Genomic DNA, 14,347 nt, shown 5'->3' with positions numbered 1-14,347 from the left:
CACTTTCACCCAGTTGTCCTCTGAATCATTCAGATGTTCATTGGCAAACTTCAGACGGGCATGTATATGTGCTTTCTTGGGCAGGGGGACCTTGCGGGCGCTGCAGGATTTCAGTCCTTCACGGCGTAGTGTGTTAACAATTGTTTTCTTGGTGACTATGGTCCCAGCTGCCTTGAGATCATTGACAAGATCCTCCCGTGTAGTTCTGGGCTGATACTTCACCGTTCTCATGATCATTGCAACTCCATGAAGTGAGATCTTGCATGGAGCCCCAGGCCGAGGGAGATTGACAGTTCTTTTGTGTTTCTTCCATTTGCGAATAATCGCACCAACTGTAGTCACCTTCTCACCTAGCTGCTTGGCGTTGGTCTTGTAGCCCATTCCAGCCTTGTGTAGGTCTACAATCTTGTCCCTGACATCCTTGGAGAGCTCTTTGGTCTTGGCCATGGTGGAGAGTTTGGAATCTGATTGATTGATTGCTTCTGTGGACAGGTGTCTTTTATACAGGTAACAAGCTGCGGTTAGGAGCACTCCCTTTAAGAGTGTGCTCCTAATCTCAGCTCGTTACCTGTATAAAAGACACCTGGGAGCCAGAAATCTTTCTGATTGAGAGGGGGTCAAATACTTATTTCCCTCATTAAAATGCAAATCAATTTATAACATTTTTGACATGCGTTTTTCTGGATTTGTTTGTTGTTATTCTGTCTCTCACTGTTCAAATAAACCTACCATTAAAATTATAGACTGATCATTTCTTTGTCAGTGGGCAAACGTACAAAATCAGCAGGGGATCAAATACTTTTTTCCCTCACTGTAAGTGATTACTATCATCTACATTGATGGCATTGATTGACCTCACTGTCATTCGCAGATGAAGACAACACTGATATGGATGGGAGCCTGCTGGATGCTCTACTGATCAACGCGTCTTGCACCGGCCACGGCTTTTCCCTGCTGCGCCACCCAGTGGCCAAGGAGCTCTCTAGGAAGAGAGGGGTGGTGTTAAAGGCGTTGGAAGGCCCGCAGGGTTTCCCAACCTCTCACATAGAAACTCTCAAGGAACTGGCTATGAACTCCATCAGGTGAGGCCAAGCATCGTACAAGATTGGTGGAATATCCTGGACTAGCTTAGTTACCTGCAACTGTTTCTGCCATGGTATGGAGTAAGAATTCTGACTTTAAATGTTTTCTATGTCTATGTTCCAGGTATAGCTCTGTCTCCACAGCTGAAGGAGAAAGCCTTGACCTTGTGGCAAAGAAAATGGGAAATGTTTGTCTCAGAGAACTCACGATACAGACCTGCTTGGGGAGAGGCCTGGGGCAGAGGAGTGGTCATTTGGATGCTGACTGTTACATCACCTCAGACCTTGAGCCTGTTGCTTGTGCCCCATAAGTGTTACCATAGGAAGGGAAGGATATTTGGCATGGTGTTCCCAAATGACAAATGGACACAATTAGGACAAGGGAAAGGATGCAGTTGTTATTTAAATGAATACGGAGCTCCAGACGGTTTGGCAAATTAAGTTTGAGAAGAGAAAGAGAACGAGCTCATATCTCCCTCCAGTGGATTTGGTTTGTATAACACTCCTGTAAAAATCAGCAGACCACACTGCTGTCAGTTCCCACAAAATGGAGGCCCCTGACAGGACTGGAATTCACTAGTCAAATAGTCATGAAAGGACGCTGTTTGTTTTCATGCAAAGGCATTTGACAAAAATAAATTCTGTTGCAGAAGATTGTATTTGCATTTTAATTGCGAATTCAGGGAGGCTCTATATGGTAATAGTGGCATAAGGTGCACTGTGTGAAAATGCTTACACAGTATAAACTGACCAGCTAGTCTTTGATTTATTTAATTGTGTTGGAGGCTGATAATGTATTTAAGAAAGCAAACATGATTTTGTTATGGGATTTAATGGAGAACATGGTCATTTTTTTTTCTTTTTCAGATTTAGTCTGGAAATTAGCTACATTTCATTCATTATACCTATTTTAACAAGGTACACGCTTTAGCATTCTGATTAGGCACATACATTTTATGTGTAGAACAGTAGGCAGCCTTAAGCATGGACACACAATTCTCTATGAAGATTTTTAATTGTATTTGGTAAGTAGTGAAAACGTTTTGAGTAAATTGAAGGAAAACATCAAAGATTATTACTATTCCATTAGATGCTTCTCGATATGAAAAAATAAGAATTGGAATTTAATTTTCATTCCTGAATTGAACTGGAATTGACCCAAAACCTGGTCTGCAATCATGGTTGTTGTGATCCACCCCATTTCCTCTTTTAGAAGTGTTTAATTGTCAAATGAAAATATCTTTGACTGCTCAACGCAGACATCCCAAAACAGGCAAAAGAGACAGACAGATAGATGTGGCAGATGTACCCTCTTCTCCTCTATCTGTTGCTGATGGCAGTCGATGACGTGCTGCAGCTGCTTGTTTGTGAGGCCCTTGCAACTGTCAGGCCTGAGGTGGGGTAGACCCAGCACACTGATGCCCTGCTCCGGGCTCTTACTCAGCAGCTCCCCTTGAAGCTGGTTTAGGATGTCTGTCCTGTTGTCGTCCTCCTCCTGCTGCCACTTTTTCCACCGCTTCTCTGCATTCTCTGCTGCCTACAGACAGAGACAATGTCACACAGTAAACATATTTTGACAGAAGGATGTCCTGTTCCACTACATACAAAAAACAGGAATGACCGCCACACCTGGTTAGAGAAGGCTACTGTACTACCAATCTTAATAACGCACCTTTTCCAGTTTGACAACCACACCTGGTTAAGCATCAGGTAAAGTATAATGACTCACCTTTGCCAGATTGAAATCATTTGTAGCCAGGGCTGCGGCTCTCCTCCTCGATCTTCTGGAGCTGGAGAGCTTGGATGTCCAGGTCCACTCTGTCCTGGTCATACTGCTGCTCTGCAATGGTGAGGCAGAGAGTGTTTGAGATGAGGCAGTGTGAATGTATGAGAGTCTAGCGACAGGCCAGTTTGTGTCGGGTTGTTTCCTACCTTCCAGTCTCTGCTGGTGTCGTGCTGTGGCCAGCTCATGTTGCTGCTGGACGGACCACTCTCTGAGCTGCTCCTGCTGCTTCTTCAGCCTCCCCTGGCTGTCTGGGTCCTCACCCACAAGCCCCGGCAGCATCTGGATCCCGTCCTGATTCTTAACTTTGTCCGGGTTGCTTACGTCATACTCTCGTCGGCTCCACCGCGGCTGGAAGTTCAGCCGGAAGTCCTCTATGGCTCCCTGCAGCAGACGCTCATCCTTGAGTTGGCGTTGTTTAAGTAGACAGGCGGCCTTGTCGTTACACACCGCATCTGCAGCTAGAGGGTATGCATTCGACAGACATAGCCTATGACACTAGCTACTAAACAGAATTCCATTGAATCTCATGAATAGAAGCTTGTAGAGCTGTATTTTAGGCCTATCAATCATCACATTGAATTGAAACACCTTAGGCTTTTGTGTTTTTGCCAGATATAATAACGTCCGCCCATACTGTATTTTATTGCACTTACCATATGCTTTTAGTGACTCTGCCTCTTCATTTTTCTTTCTTTCATTCACTTGGGATTCAAGAGCCACTTTATCTATCTGTCAGTAAGAGAAAATTGGGACAAAATGGCTTTACAACTAACATGAATGGGACAGATGTCACAGCCGGTTACAAAGTTGCAAGCCAAGTTGTAATAATTTACCCCAATTGTTCTAACTTTAGCATTGAAAATCCTATCTTGACGTTGCGTCTCTCTATTGCGCCTCCTCTCCAAACTATCCGCAGCAATGCGGTCCGAAAGTAATTCTATATTGTACATTTTCCTATCTTGTAATGAGGTTTTCCCGTACTGTCTCGCTGCAGTTAGAATCAAAGGACGATGGGCCGAATGCACTCTGCAAACATTCGTTGCTAGGATACCTGGCTTCCGGATACTTTCGGGTCTTCTGGGTCTGACTCGTATTCTGCCAGCGACACGAATAACGTCACCTTTGTATGGTAATGAATCAAATGTTATTTGTCACATGCGCCGAATACAACAGGTGTAGACCTCACAGTGAAATGCTTACTTAGAAGCCCTTAACCAACAATGCAGTTTTAAGAAGAATACCAACAAAAAAAGTTAAAGAAAAGTAACATAATTAAAGAGCAACAGTAAAATAACAATAGCGAGGCTATATACAGGGGCACCGGTTAGTCGACGTAATTCAGGTAATATGTAGGTAGAGTTATTAAAGTGACTATGCATAGATAACAGAGTAGCAGCAGTAAAGGGGGGGGGGGGGGGGGGGGCTAGACTTGGTGCTCTGGTATCGCTTGCCATGAGGTAGCAGAGAGAACAGTCTATGACAAGGGTGGCTGGAGCCTTTGACAATTTTTAGGGCCTTCTTCTGACACCACCTGGTATAGAGGTCCTGGATGGCAGGAAGCTTGGCCCCGGTGATGTACTGGGCAATACGCACTACCCTCTGTAGTGCCTTGAAGTTGGAGGCCGAAGAGTTGCCATACCAGGCAGTGATGCAACCAGTCAGGATGCTCTCAATGGTGCAGCTGTAGAACCTTTTGAGGACCGATGCCAAATCTTTTGAGTCTCCTGAGGGGGAATAGGTTTTGTTGTGCCCTCTTCACGACTGTCTTGGTGTGCTTGGACCATGTTAGTTTGTTGGTGATGTGGACACCAAGGAACCTGAAGCTCTCAACCTGCTCCACTACAGCCCTGTCGATGAGAATGGGGTCGTGCTTGGTCCTCCTTTTCCTGTAGTCCACAATCATGTCCTTTGTCTTGATCACGTTGAGGGGGAGGTTGTTGTCCTTGCACCACACGGTCAGGTCTCTGACCTCCTCCCTATAGGCTGTCTCGTTGTTGTCGGTGATCAGGCCTAACCTTGTGTCATCGGTAAACCTAATGGTGTTGGTGCCTGGCCGTGCAGTCATGAATGAACAGGGAGTACAGGAGGGGACTGAGCACGTACCCATGAGGGGCAGTGTGGCAGACGTGTTGTTGCCTACCCTTACCACCTGGGGGTGGCCCATATGGAAGTCCAGGATCCAGTTGTAGAGGGAGGTGTTTAGTCCCAGGGTCCTTAGCTTAGTGATGAGCTTTGAGGGCACTATGGTGTTGAGCGCTGAGCTGTAGTCAATGATTAGCATTCTCACATAGGTGTTCCTTTTGTCCAAGTGGGAAAGGGCAGTGTGGAGTGCAATAGAGATTGCATCATCTGTGGATCTGTTAGGGTGGAATGCAAATTGGAGTGGGTCTAGGGTTTCTGGGATAATGGTGTTGATGTGAGCCATGACCAGCCTTTCAAAGCACTTCGTGGCTACAGATGTTTGTGCTACGGGTCGGTAGTCATTTTAGGAAGGTTACCTTAGTGTTCTTGGGCACAGGGACTATGGTGGTCTGCTTGAAACATGTTGGTATTACAGACTCAGACAGGGAGAAGTTGAAAATGTCATTGAAGACACTTGCCAGTTGGTCAGCGTATGCTCGGAGTACACGTCCTAGTAATCCGTCTGGCCCTGCGGCCTTGTGAATGTTGACCTGTTTAAAGGTCTTACTCACATCGGGTGTGGGGAGCGTGATCACAGTCATTCGGAACAGCCGATGCTCTCATGCATGTTTCAGTGGTGCCTTGTAGCGAGCATAGAAGTAATTTGGCTTGTCTGGTAGGCTCGTGTCACTGGGCAGCTCTCGGCTGTGCTTCCCTTTGAAGAAGGGGTGTAATGAAGAAACCTTTGCAATGTGGTTAACTCGTTCAAAAGATATTGAATTGTAATCAATGGCCATTTTATTGTGCCAACAGGAAAAGGCAATAAGTAATTTGTGAAAACCAAAAAAATATGGTTTTAAAAAGAATTATGAAAAAAATACAATGTTGATGCTGGGCTGTAGAGAGTCTGTCTCAGCTAAAGTTGGGTTTAAAATACTCAGTAGGGTCTCGACTAAGCAAATATGTTTAGTTTGAGGGGCCAGCCTGCTGCTGGCTTTTCACTCTGCCCCCAATGCAATATTTTTTGGGAACTGGCTCTATGCACACTCACTGCACTCTACCCACACACATACTACACGCTGCTGCTACTGTTTATAAATTCTGATTGCCTGGTCACTGTTACCCCTACCTACATGTACATACTGTAATACCTCGTACCCCGGCACATTGACTTGGCACTGTACTCCTTGTATATAGCCTTGTTTTGTCTTACTATTTCCTTTTCAGCTAACTTTTCTTACTTTTTAACTCTGCATTTTTGGTAAAGGGCTCATAAGTAAGCATTTCACGGTTAAGTCTACACCTGTTCTATTTGGCGCATGTAACCATTTTGTTTATTTGATTACATTGTACGTGGGATACATATTGGCTTGAAGAGAACTTTTCTGTCTCAGCTAAAATGGGGTGAGAAACTCAGTAGGGTCTCTACTAACCAAATACAGTTAGTTTTGGAAGGGGAGTGTCCTACATATCCAGCAGCACTTTGTTCTCCACTCCCTCCATAGCCCCCAATGCAATATACTGTACATGGGATACATATTGGCTTATAGAGAACTTTTCTACCGCTCAGCTAAAGTGGGGTGACTGTTTCTTGCTACACAATGAAAGTCATTTTCATGGATCCATGGAATCCATTAAAGACTAAAAACAGTCATGACAAAATAGTTTTAGACTATCATATTTATTTATGTACAGAATATTTGTAAAAGAAAACAGCACAGTTGTATAGGAGGATCAGCCTGTGGCTATAGTGGTGGTGCTGGGCTGATAGACAAGTTACTCAATAGTTAACCGTCTTGGCCGGCTTGGTATCGGCCAGCTCAGCCTCCAGGAAGCGGAAGCGGCGGTGGCGACGCAGGACCTCAATGGCTTTCTGCTCTACGGAAGCAGGGACGATGCCCAGGTCCTCCAAGCCAGGAAGCCCTGGATACTTCATATCTGTGGTGTGGAACTAGAACAAACATATTCATGTCATCACACAAATCCATCATAAGACAGTGTAAAATAAAATAGGCTTTACAAGGCTGTTCATGTTGATTTCTCTTACCCGATCTACTTTGTCAGGAGTTGTCCAAGGCTCGAATGGGTTCATTGCAAAGAAACTTGCAACAAGACTGAAACCAGAGACAAAGGTAAGACATTTTTATCACAATATCTGAAACCAACCAAGCTTCCTTGTTCCTTGCCACCTCAACTAAACAACTAACTAACAGCTTGGCACACAACTCTTTATCAGACAGCCTATACAGTACATTTTCTTCTGAGACTAATTGAGGTTAGCATGCAGAACCAGCAGTGGGTGCATACTCACTGATAGAGAGGGCGTGGGAGTGGGTAGGGCACAAAGGGCCTGTGTGCCACAGCATATACATACTCCACCAGATCATGAAGGAGATAACGGTTAGGTCTGTGTGATGGAAAAACAAAACAAATCTAACCAAATGGCTGACAAACAGGTTGGTTGCTACTGACCTTTTAAAAATAATGTACTGCATGTGTGAGAATGTGCAACGGCAATTTCAATCTATTTTATTTTAGATTCAAGAAAAGTCCCATACCCTGGATGAGAACAAGATACAAACCAGTGGCACACAAAGAGCAACTCATCAATGAGATGAACAATACTAGGTTTACCTTATATTCATTGAAAATGAACAGTTTCTAGTTAATGGATTGAATGTTACTTCATTTCCTGAACTGATTAATGCAATTGACACATCCCTAACAAAACAGACAAAAGTCAAGCCCATATCAAGTCCTTACCCGACTAGTGCATATGTCTTTCCATTAGCATCAGGGTCTTTGATGGCGTTGATGATAGCCTTTGCCACATCCACCACCTGAGAAGAGCAGAAGCAGAGTGAGTCTGTTGAGTACACAGGGCTGACATCATGAGGACAGACACACTCACATGAACAGGCTGCTTCACGGTCTTCTTTCCCATGGAGATGAGAGGCACGGCACTCCCAAACCAACGCATGTCTGTGCAAGGGGGGGGGGGACAAATTCAAAACAATGACCGAGAACTCATCCTGTTTTAAACGATAATAGCATTGCATCAAGACCAATTGGAGCTGTTAGATCATCTTAAACAAATCTTTATTTTTGCCACACTGCAAACTCAAGTGTTCAACCATGCAACAAACAGCTCTCTCCACCGTTGTCAGTCCTATACAGTCAATGAAGGCTGTGTAATTATGCTAACATGATCCCACAAATATTGACACTGTCTGCTTAACATTCTGACAAGTCACAAATAAAAGATCATTTCACTTGAACTGTTTTTACACTGAAATTAACTCTATGCTCTGCTAACTCACTGGCAAAATGGTTGAAGAATCTGTCTTCCCTTCCAAACATCTCAGCGGGCTTCATGATGATGGCATCAGGGAATTCTTCTCTCACAGCCTTCTCACCTACTGCCTGCAAGGTAACATCACACACATTACACGACTTCATCTTGACATATTAAACCAAATGTGAAGCGCTACCGATTTTCACCCATCTGAATTTTCATAATTGTTACGCATATCAGGCAAATAAATTATTTTTGAACCTAAAATGAAATATGTTCAAATGACACTGAAAGAGTTCAACCGTGCCCTGCATTGGTCAGTACCTTGTTCCTAAGGTATTTGGAGGGGCTGCGGATGTCAGCGTTGAGGTGAGATACGTGGATCAGCTTTGTGATGCCTGCCTCCCTGGTGGCCTTGGCAATCTGCTGAGGGATGCTCACATAGGTGTCCTCAAAGGGATAGTTCCTTTATACACAGAAAGAGGAAGAACAGAACACTGAGTACAGCCAAGTACATCAAACATTTTCCAGAAAGCTGTAAAATAAGTGTACCCAATGGTGGAAGCACTGTTGAGATCCTTTGCTCCAATAAGGAGCAAGTCAAGCCTCACTGGTGTAGTTAAAAGTAGGGAGATTCATATATTGATGGAGTGATGGAGCAACTCTTTATGTGAATGTTAACCACCAGTGGCTTCTTTTTAGGAACAATGCATTTCTCTAAAATATGTTCTGTGTTTAGTCAGTTGGGCCATACTTCGTCTCCCACTCTCGTCCCACCAAGTTGATAACCACATTGGAGTGCGCCAACGCTTCTCTGATAGAATCCTTGTTCCTGGCATCCCACTCCTGAAACAAAGTAAGATGGAGGGGAACATATGAGGCATGGCATAACTTGGCATGAGAAAAAACAACACTTAGCTAACAGATGACGAGATGGACTTCAAAATGAAATGGTTTGAGACGTCACACCTGATAAATAGTATTTCTCTCACCATAAAGATGATCTGGCCGAGATCCCCCATGGGCCTGAGGTACATGAGGTCATACTGGTCACACCGGTGAGGAATCACAATCTGAGAACCCATACGACCTGCAAAACCACCAGACAGGTCAACAAACACATAACTGCTCCATAGGACACCCTTGTAAGCAGTCACTACAGTGTATCCAAAAAGGATTAGCACATTACCAAACAAATGAAGGCATCCCTCACAATCACATAGAAACATAAGTAAAAGAAGACCAAGGAGCTGCTATGTCATTTGAAAGGTTATCATGTGAAGCCTTTGGGACAGATGATGGTGAAACTTACCCAGGCGGTTGACAACATATCTGCCCAGGAAGCCGGTGGCTCCGAAGACTGTGGCTGCTACCCCACTGGAGGAGGAGCGCCCCCCTTTCCCTCTGGGGATGACAGCATGGTGGACCTTCCTCTGCTGGACTGTCAAAGGGATGGCTGACAGCACCACAGGGGAGCAGGAACCTGCAGGGGGAGCAGTGCAGAGGACGCTGTAGTTAAATTGCCCAAATCAGAAATTGTCAACCAACCAAAAACATAGGCCTAGTTAGCGATGTTGCATGAGATCACAAACAGATCTTTATTACATTTTTTTAGCCCTTTTTTCCCTCCCCAATTTCGTGATATCCAATTGGTAGTTAGTCTTGTCCCATCGCTGCAACTCCCCTACGGACTCGGAAGAGGCGAAGGTCAAGAGCCATGCGTCCTCCGAAACACGACCCTGCCAAGCCGCACTGCTTCTTGACACACTGCTTGCTTAACCCAGAAGCCAGCTGCACCAGTGTGTCAGAGGAAACACCGTCCAGCTGGCGACCGAAGTCAGCATGCAGGCGCCCGGCCCGCCATAAGGAGTCGCTAGAGCGAGATGGGACAATGAAATCCCGGCTGGCCAATCCCTCCCCTAACCCGGACGACGCTGGGCTGTGACACAGCCTGGGATTGAACCAGGATTTGTAGTCTCAAGCGCTGCGATGTAGTGCCTTAGACTGCTGCGCTTCTCAGGAGGCCACAAACAGATCTTTTAACTACTTTTGGGACATAACATCAGGAGTCTGTATTTGTTGGACTCCCTGAGTTGTGAATCCTTCTGGTGGGTGGCGACAGAAAACAACCCTACCAGAATATAGCCGGCTACACCCCCCCAAAAAAATCCTGTCAACAAAGGCTTATGTATAATCTCTAGGAACTCTATTTACCAGATGTTAAGTGAAATGTGACCCTCGCTATCAAATAAAAGTCTGAATCCAACTTTTGTCCAAAATGCACCATATTCCTGCTGTGTAGACAGTGGTAGATTTTGTGGTAGGAAGTCTTGCGTGAAGTGCGTGGTTTAATGGCAGCCCGCTGTCTAACTCAACAGGAATATGATACACAACTCAGGGAGCCCAACCAATACACAGACTCCCGATGTTGTGTCCCAAAGCTACTTTTAACTAACCTTAGTATTGGTAACTGGGATACAACGAAGGTCCACTAAATAGGTACCACAGTAAACAGCAGACATAACCTGGCATGCATATTGACAACCACGGTCTGTCTAGACGAACTAGCTAGGTAACGTTAGCTAACTGGCTAACTAAATGGGGAAATTGGGAGATACCTAGCTAACTGTTTGGCCGTGGTGTTAATCCAGTGAAAGTGATGCAAATAACTTTATAACTTGGTCATGACTGCCAAAATGGATATACAGGACTGTCAGGAGCATAGTTTTTTACTGGTTTGCATATGACATGGTGCTAGAAACTAGATCGCTACCTAGTTAGTCGTATTCGTCGGCAAGAGTTAGCTAGCTAACCGGCTCCTGTTAGTTAGCTAGCTCGCTAACTTAGCTAGGTCATAGCACAAACAGGGTCACAGAAGGTTGCAATGTCGCTTAAAAACAATTGTGTTCAGGCTAAACATTATTGTTCCCACTTTCTCGCAACAGTGCAGCTATCAGTGCATTTCTATCATCTAAAATCGCATGTTTTGGTGTTACTCACTAGAAAACCTGGGAAGGACACTCGCAGGACGGCTAACGAGCACAGCAGCCGCCATGTTTCTTGCTACGGTATGACAGACCGGTCAAAAACAAATCAACCGAAAAATTCTAATCTGAGTTTTGCGTGGAGATAATAGATTTCTGCATGTAGGTATGCATCTTGTTTGTATAGGTACCTTGTTTTATGTTTGTTTGAGCATTGTATAATTAACGTGTTGACAATGTAACTGTCGGTAATTTGCTATAATGTAATCACAGTTTTTGAAACGTTACCAGCCAGCCAGGGGCTGAAGATGGAAATGATCATAGTGATGCTATTAAATTACTAGTATTCCAATTCCTAATGCTATGGAAATCAGCCTATCGTCAAATATGGTGTAATATTAATAAATTCAATAAAAAAGATTGATCATCAGGCATTCTTACTGATCTTATAATATATTTTTGCTCTTGCAGTGCAGTGCAGTGTTTTTAAGATGACCAAACCGGTGTGATTGATGATATAACTTGATCCGGTGGAATCGATACGAGCGCTTCTTTTAGAGAGCGCTCTGTAAGCCACGCCCCAGTGGGCAGAGCTACGCACGTTCAAGTCAAATCAAATCAAATTGTATTGCATTTACATTTACATTTAAGTCATTTAGCAGACGCTCTTATCCAGAGCGACTTACAAATTGGTGGATTCACCTTATGATATCCAGTGGAACAACCACTTTACAATAGTGTGGGGGGGGTTAGAAGGATTACTTTTGGTCACATATACGTGTTTAGCAGATGTTATTGCGGGTGTAGAGAAATGCTTGTACTTCTAGTTGCAACAGTGCAGCAATATCTAACAAGTATTATCTAAAAATTCCACAACAAATACCTAATACACACAAATCTAAGTCTAAGGACTGGTATACGTTTTAATGATAAAAAGCCTCTCATTTTACAGTGGGTTCACCATGGTTCTGTGTAGCCTAGTTTTGCTAATATATTTGAGACCAGTGTGTTGCAGTTAAATTCGTCTTTGATTTAATAAGTAAAACATATTTTCAGTAGTAAACAGGGAAACAACAACGAGTCCCAGACAGTTCGCAAAAGGACATACCAGAAGGGGCGTCGCTTACTATGCTACCTAAATTATTGGGATCATCTGGTTACCACAAGTCTTTGGAATACATTGAGCTCGTTGACAAAACAGACCATGGAACGCCTTTCCCCAATAAAGTCCGCGGTGAGTCTGTGTAAATTATGCCATTATAATGGAGACAATTTTATAGCAGTAAATGTAATCTATGAATTTACTCATATAATATTTCTAAGCAGAAGCCATATGAGTCAGGGAAACTAATTGTTCTCACTTTATGATAGAACATTCAGATTTGTCTGTCTGACTGTTGGGGTTCTTTACCGGAATTATTGGAATTTTCTTGTGATCACGACAAAACTACCTACATTTGCTCAAATAGAGATAATTGAATTGTGTTTCATTGAAACGATGGTCCTGGCTGAGAATAGAACATTCCGTTTTCTGCCTAAGTGTGGCGCTGTTTACCGCATTTATCAAATCAAATCACATTTATTAGGATTATCTTGTGACCAGAACAAAGCGATTTATTTTCCTCAACTAGAGACTGAAATAAATGGTGTTTCATAATTTAAAAAAGACATAAACAGGACATATGATACCTGAATTGACTAAGAAAAGCAACATAAGAATGCTAACAGTATCACAGCGAGGTCAAACAGGTGTGGCCTGAGGGTCTTGGACAGCTACTAGCCTGTTGTTTCCTCCACTGGTTCTTTCTCCCCCTCAAGTCACTGACCCCACACAGACAGAAACTTGCATTCCATTACTTACCATGACGTCTTTATGAAAAGCCATCTTTCCAGCTGACCAGGGCTCAGGTCAAAAATCGCGCATTATAGAGGGGAAAGTTATAGGGAATAGGGTGCCCTTTGGGACGCATCGCCTGTTGTATTTATTATGAATCCCCATTAGCTGCTGCCAACAATTAAAACGTTATATTTCTGTATTTTGAAAGTTACATATCTTGATGGCTAACAATCAAAACATTCTGGGACTATGTCAACAATAGACTAATGAAACAAATACCAAAATATAGTTTTGGGGTAGAATTTTCCTTTAGTGTGTGCGCTCAGGCCACTACTCTACAACACAAAATCCACGTGTATGTGTATGTGCGTCTGTGTATGTGTGTATCGCTGCACAGTCTCCGCTGTTCCATAAGGTGTATTTTTTATCTGACTTACTGCTTGCATGACTTACTTGATGTTGAATAGAGTTCCATGTTGCAGTAGTGTAAAGTACTCAAGTAAAAATACTTTAAATCAAATCAAACTCTATTTGTCACATGCGCCGAATACAACTGTAGACCTTACCGTGAAATGCTTACTTACATATAAGCCCTTAACCAACAGTGCAGTTCAAGAAGAAAATATTTACCAAATAAACTAAAGTAAAACATTATAAAAAGTAACACAATAACATGACAATAACGAGGCTATATACAGGGGGTACCGGTACGGTACCGAGTCAGTGTGCAGGGGTACATGTTAGAGGTAATTTGTACCTGTAGGTAGGGGTGAAGTGACGATGCATAGATAATAAACAGAGAGTAGCAGCAGTGTAAAAGTTAATTGGGGGGGGGGGGGGGGTCAATGTAAATAGTCCGGGTGGCCATTTGATTAATTGTTCAGCAGTCTTATGGCTTGGGGATAGAAGCTGTTAAGGAGCCTTTTGGTCCTAGACTTGGCACTCTTGTTTAGAATTTTCACATTTTCACATTGAGGGAGAGGTTGTTTTTCTGGCACCACACTGCCAGTTCTCTGACTTCCTCCCTATTGGCTGTCTCATGGGTGACACCCAGGTTCAATGACACCCAGGTTAAAATACCAAAACCAACTGGGAACTATATTAATTTGGGGAGGTCAAAACACATATGAAACTTTCACGGACATTTAGCTAGCATGCTGCTGGTAGCTAATTTGTCCTGGGAGATAAACATTGGGTTATTTTACCTGAAATGGATATGGTCTTTTTTTATGCTGGATCTTT

At 43.5% G+C, this 14,347-nt stretch overlaps 1 protein-coding gene and 1 pseudogene across 2 annotated transcripts; both read right to left on the bottom strand.

Annotated features, from left to right (window-relative positions):
* Positions 1–2,078: 2,078 nt before the first annotated feature.
* On the bottom strand, positions 2,079–4,056 carry LOC106573275 (RIB43A-like with coiled-coils protein 2; annotated as a pseudogene). The gene is made up of 5 exons (XR_014380852.1): positions 3,702–4,056; positions 3,522–3,597; positions 3,015–3,326; positions 2,812–2,922; positions 2,079–2,619 (listed from the first exon to the last, which is right to left on the bottom strand). The product of XR_014380852.1 is annotated as an RIB43A-like with coiled-coils protein 2 (transcript).
* A 2,598-nt stretch (positions 4,057–6,654) lies between these two features.
* On the bottom strand, positions 6,655–11,394 carry LOC106573192 (NADH dehydrogenase [ubiquinone] 1 alpha subcomplex subunit 9, mitochondrial). Its single transcript, XM_014147972.3, has 11 exons — positions 11,285–11,394; positions 9,597–9,767; positions 9,277–9,374; positions 9,039–9,130; positions 8,609–8,750; positions 8,310–8,412; positions 7,901–7,971; positions 7,753–7,829; positions 7,301–7,396; positions 7,037–7,103; positions 6,655–6,940 (listed from the first exon to the last, which is right to left on the bottom strand). The coding sequence occupies exons 1-11, from the start codon at positions 11,337–11,339 to the stop codon at positions 6,770–6,772; spliced, it is 1,143 nt and encodes a 380-aa protein (XP_014003447.1). The 5' UTR covers positions 11,340–11,394; the 3' UTR covers positions 6,655–6,769.
* Between the last annotated feature and the right edge of the window lie 2,953 nt (positions 11,395–14,347).

This window comes from Salmo salar, chromosome 16 (genome assembly GCF_965601325.2).
Source record: "Salmo salar chromosome 16, fSalSal1, whole genome shotgun sequence".
Taxonomy (NCBI): Eukaryota; Metazoa; Chordata; class Actinopteri; order Salmoniformes; family Salmonidae; genus Salmo; species Salmo salar.
Note: the sequence above shows the minus strand (reverse complement) of the source record. Positions and strands in the feature narration are given on the sequence as shown.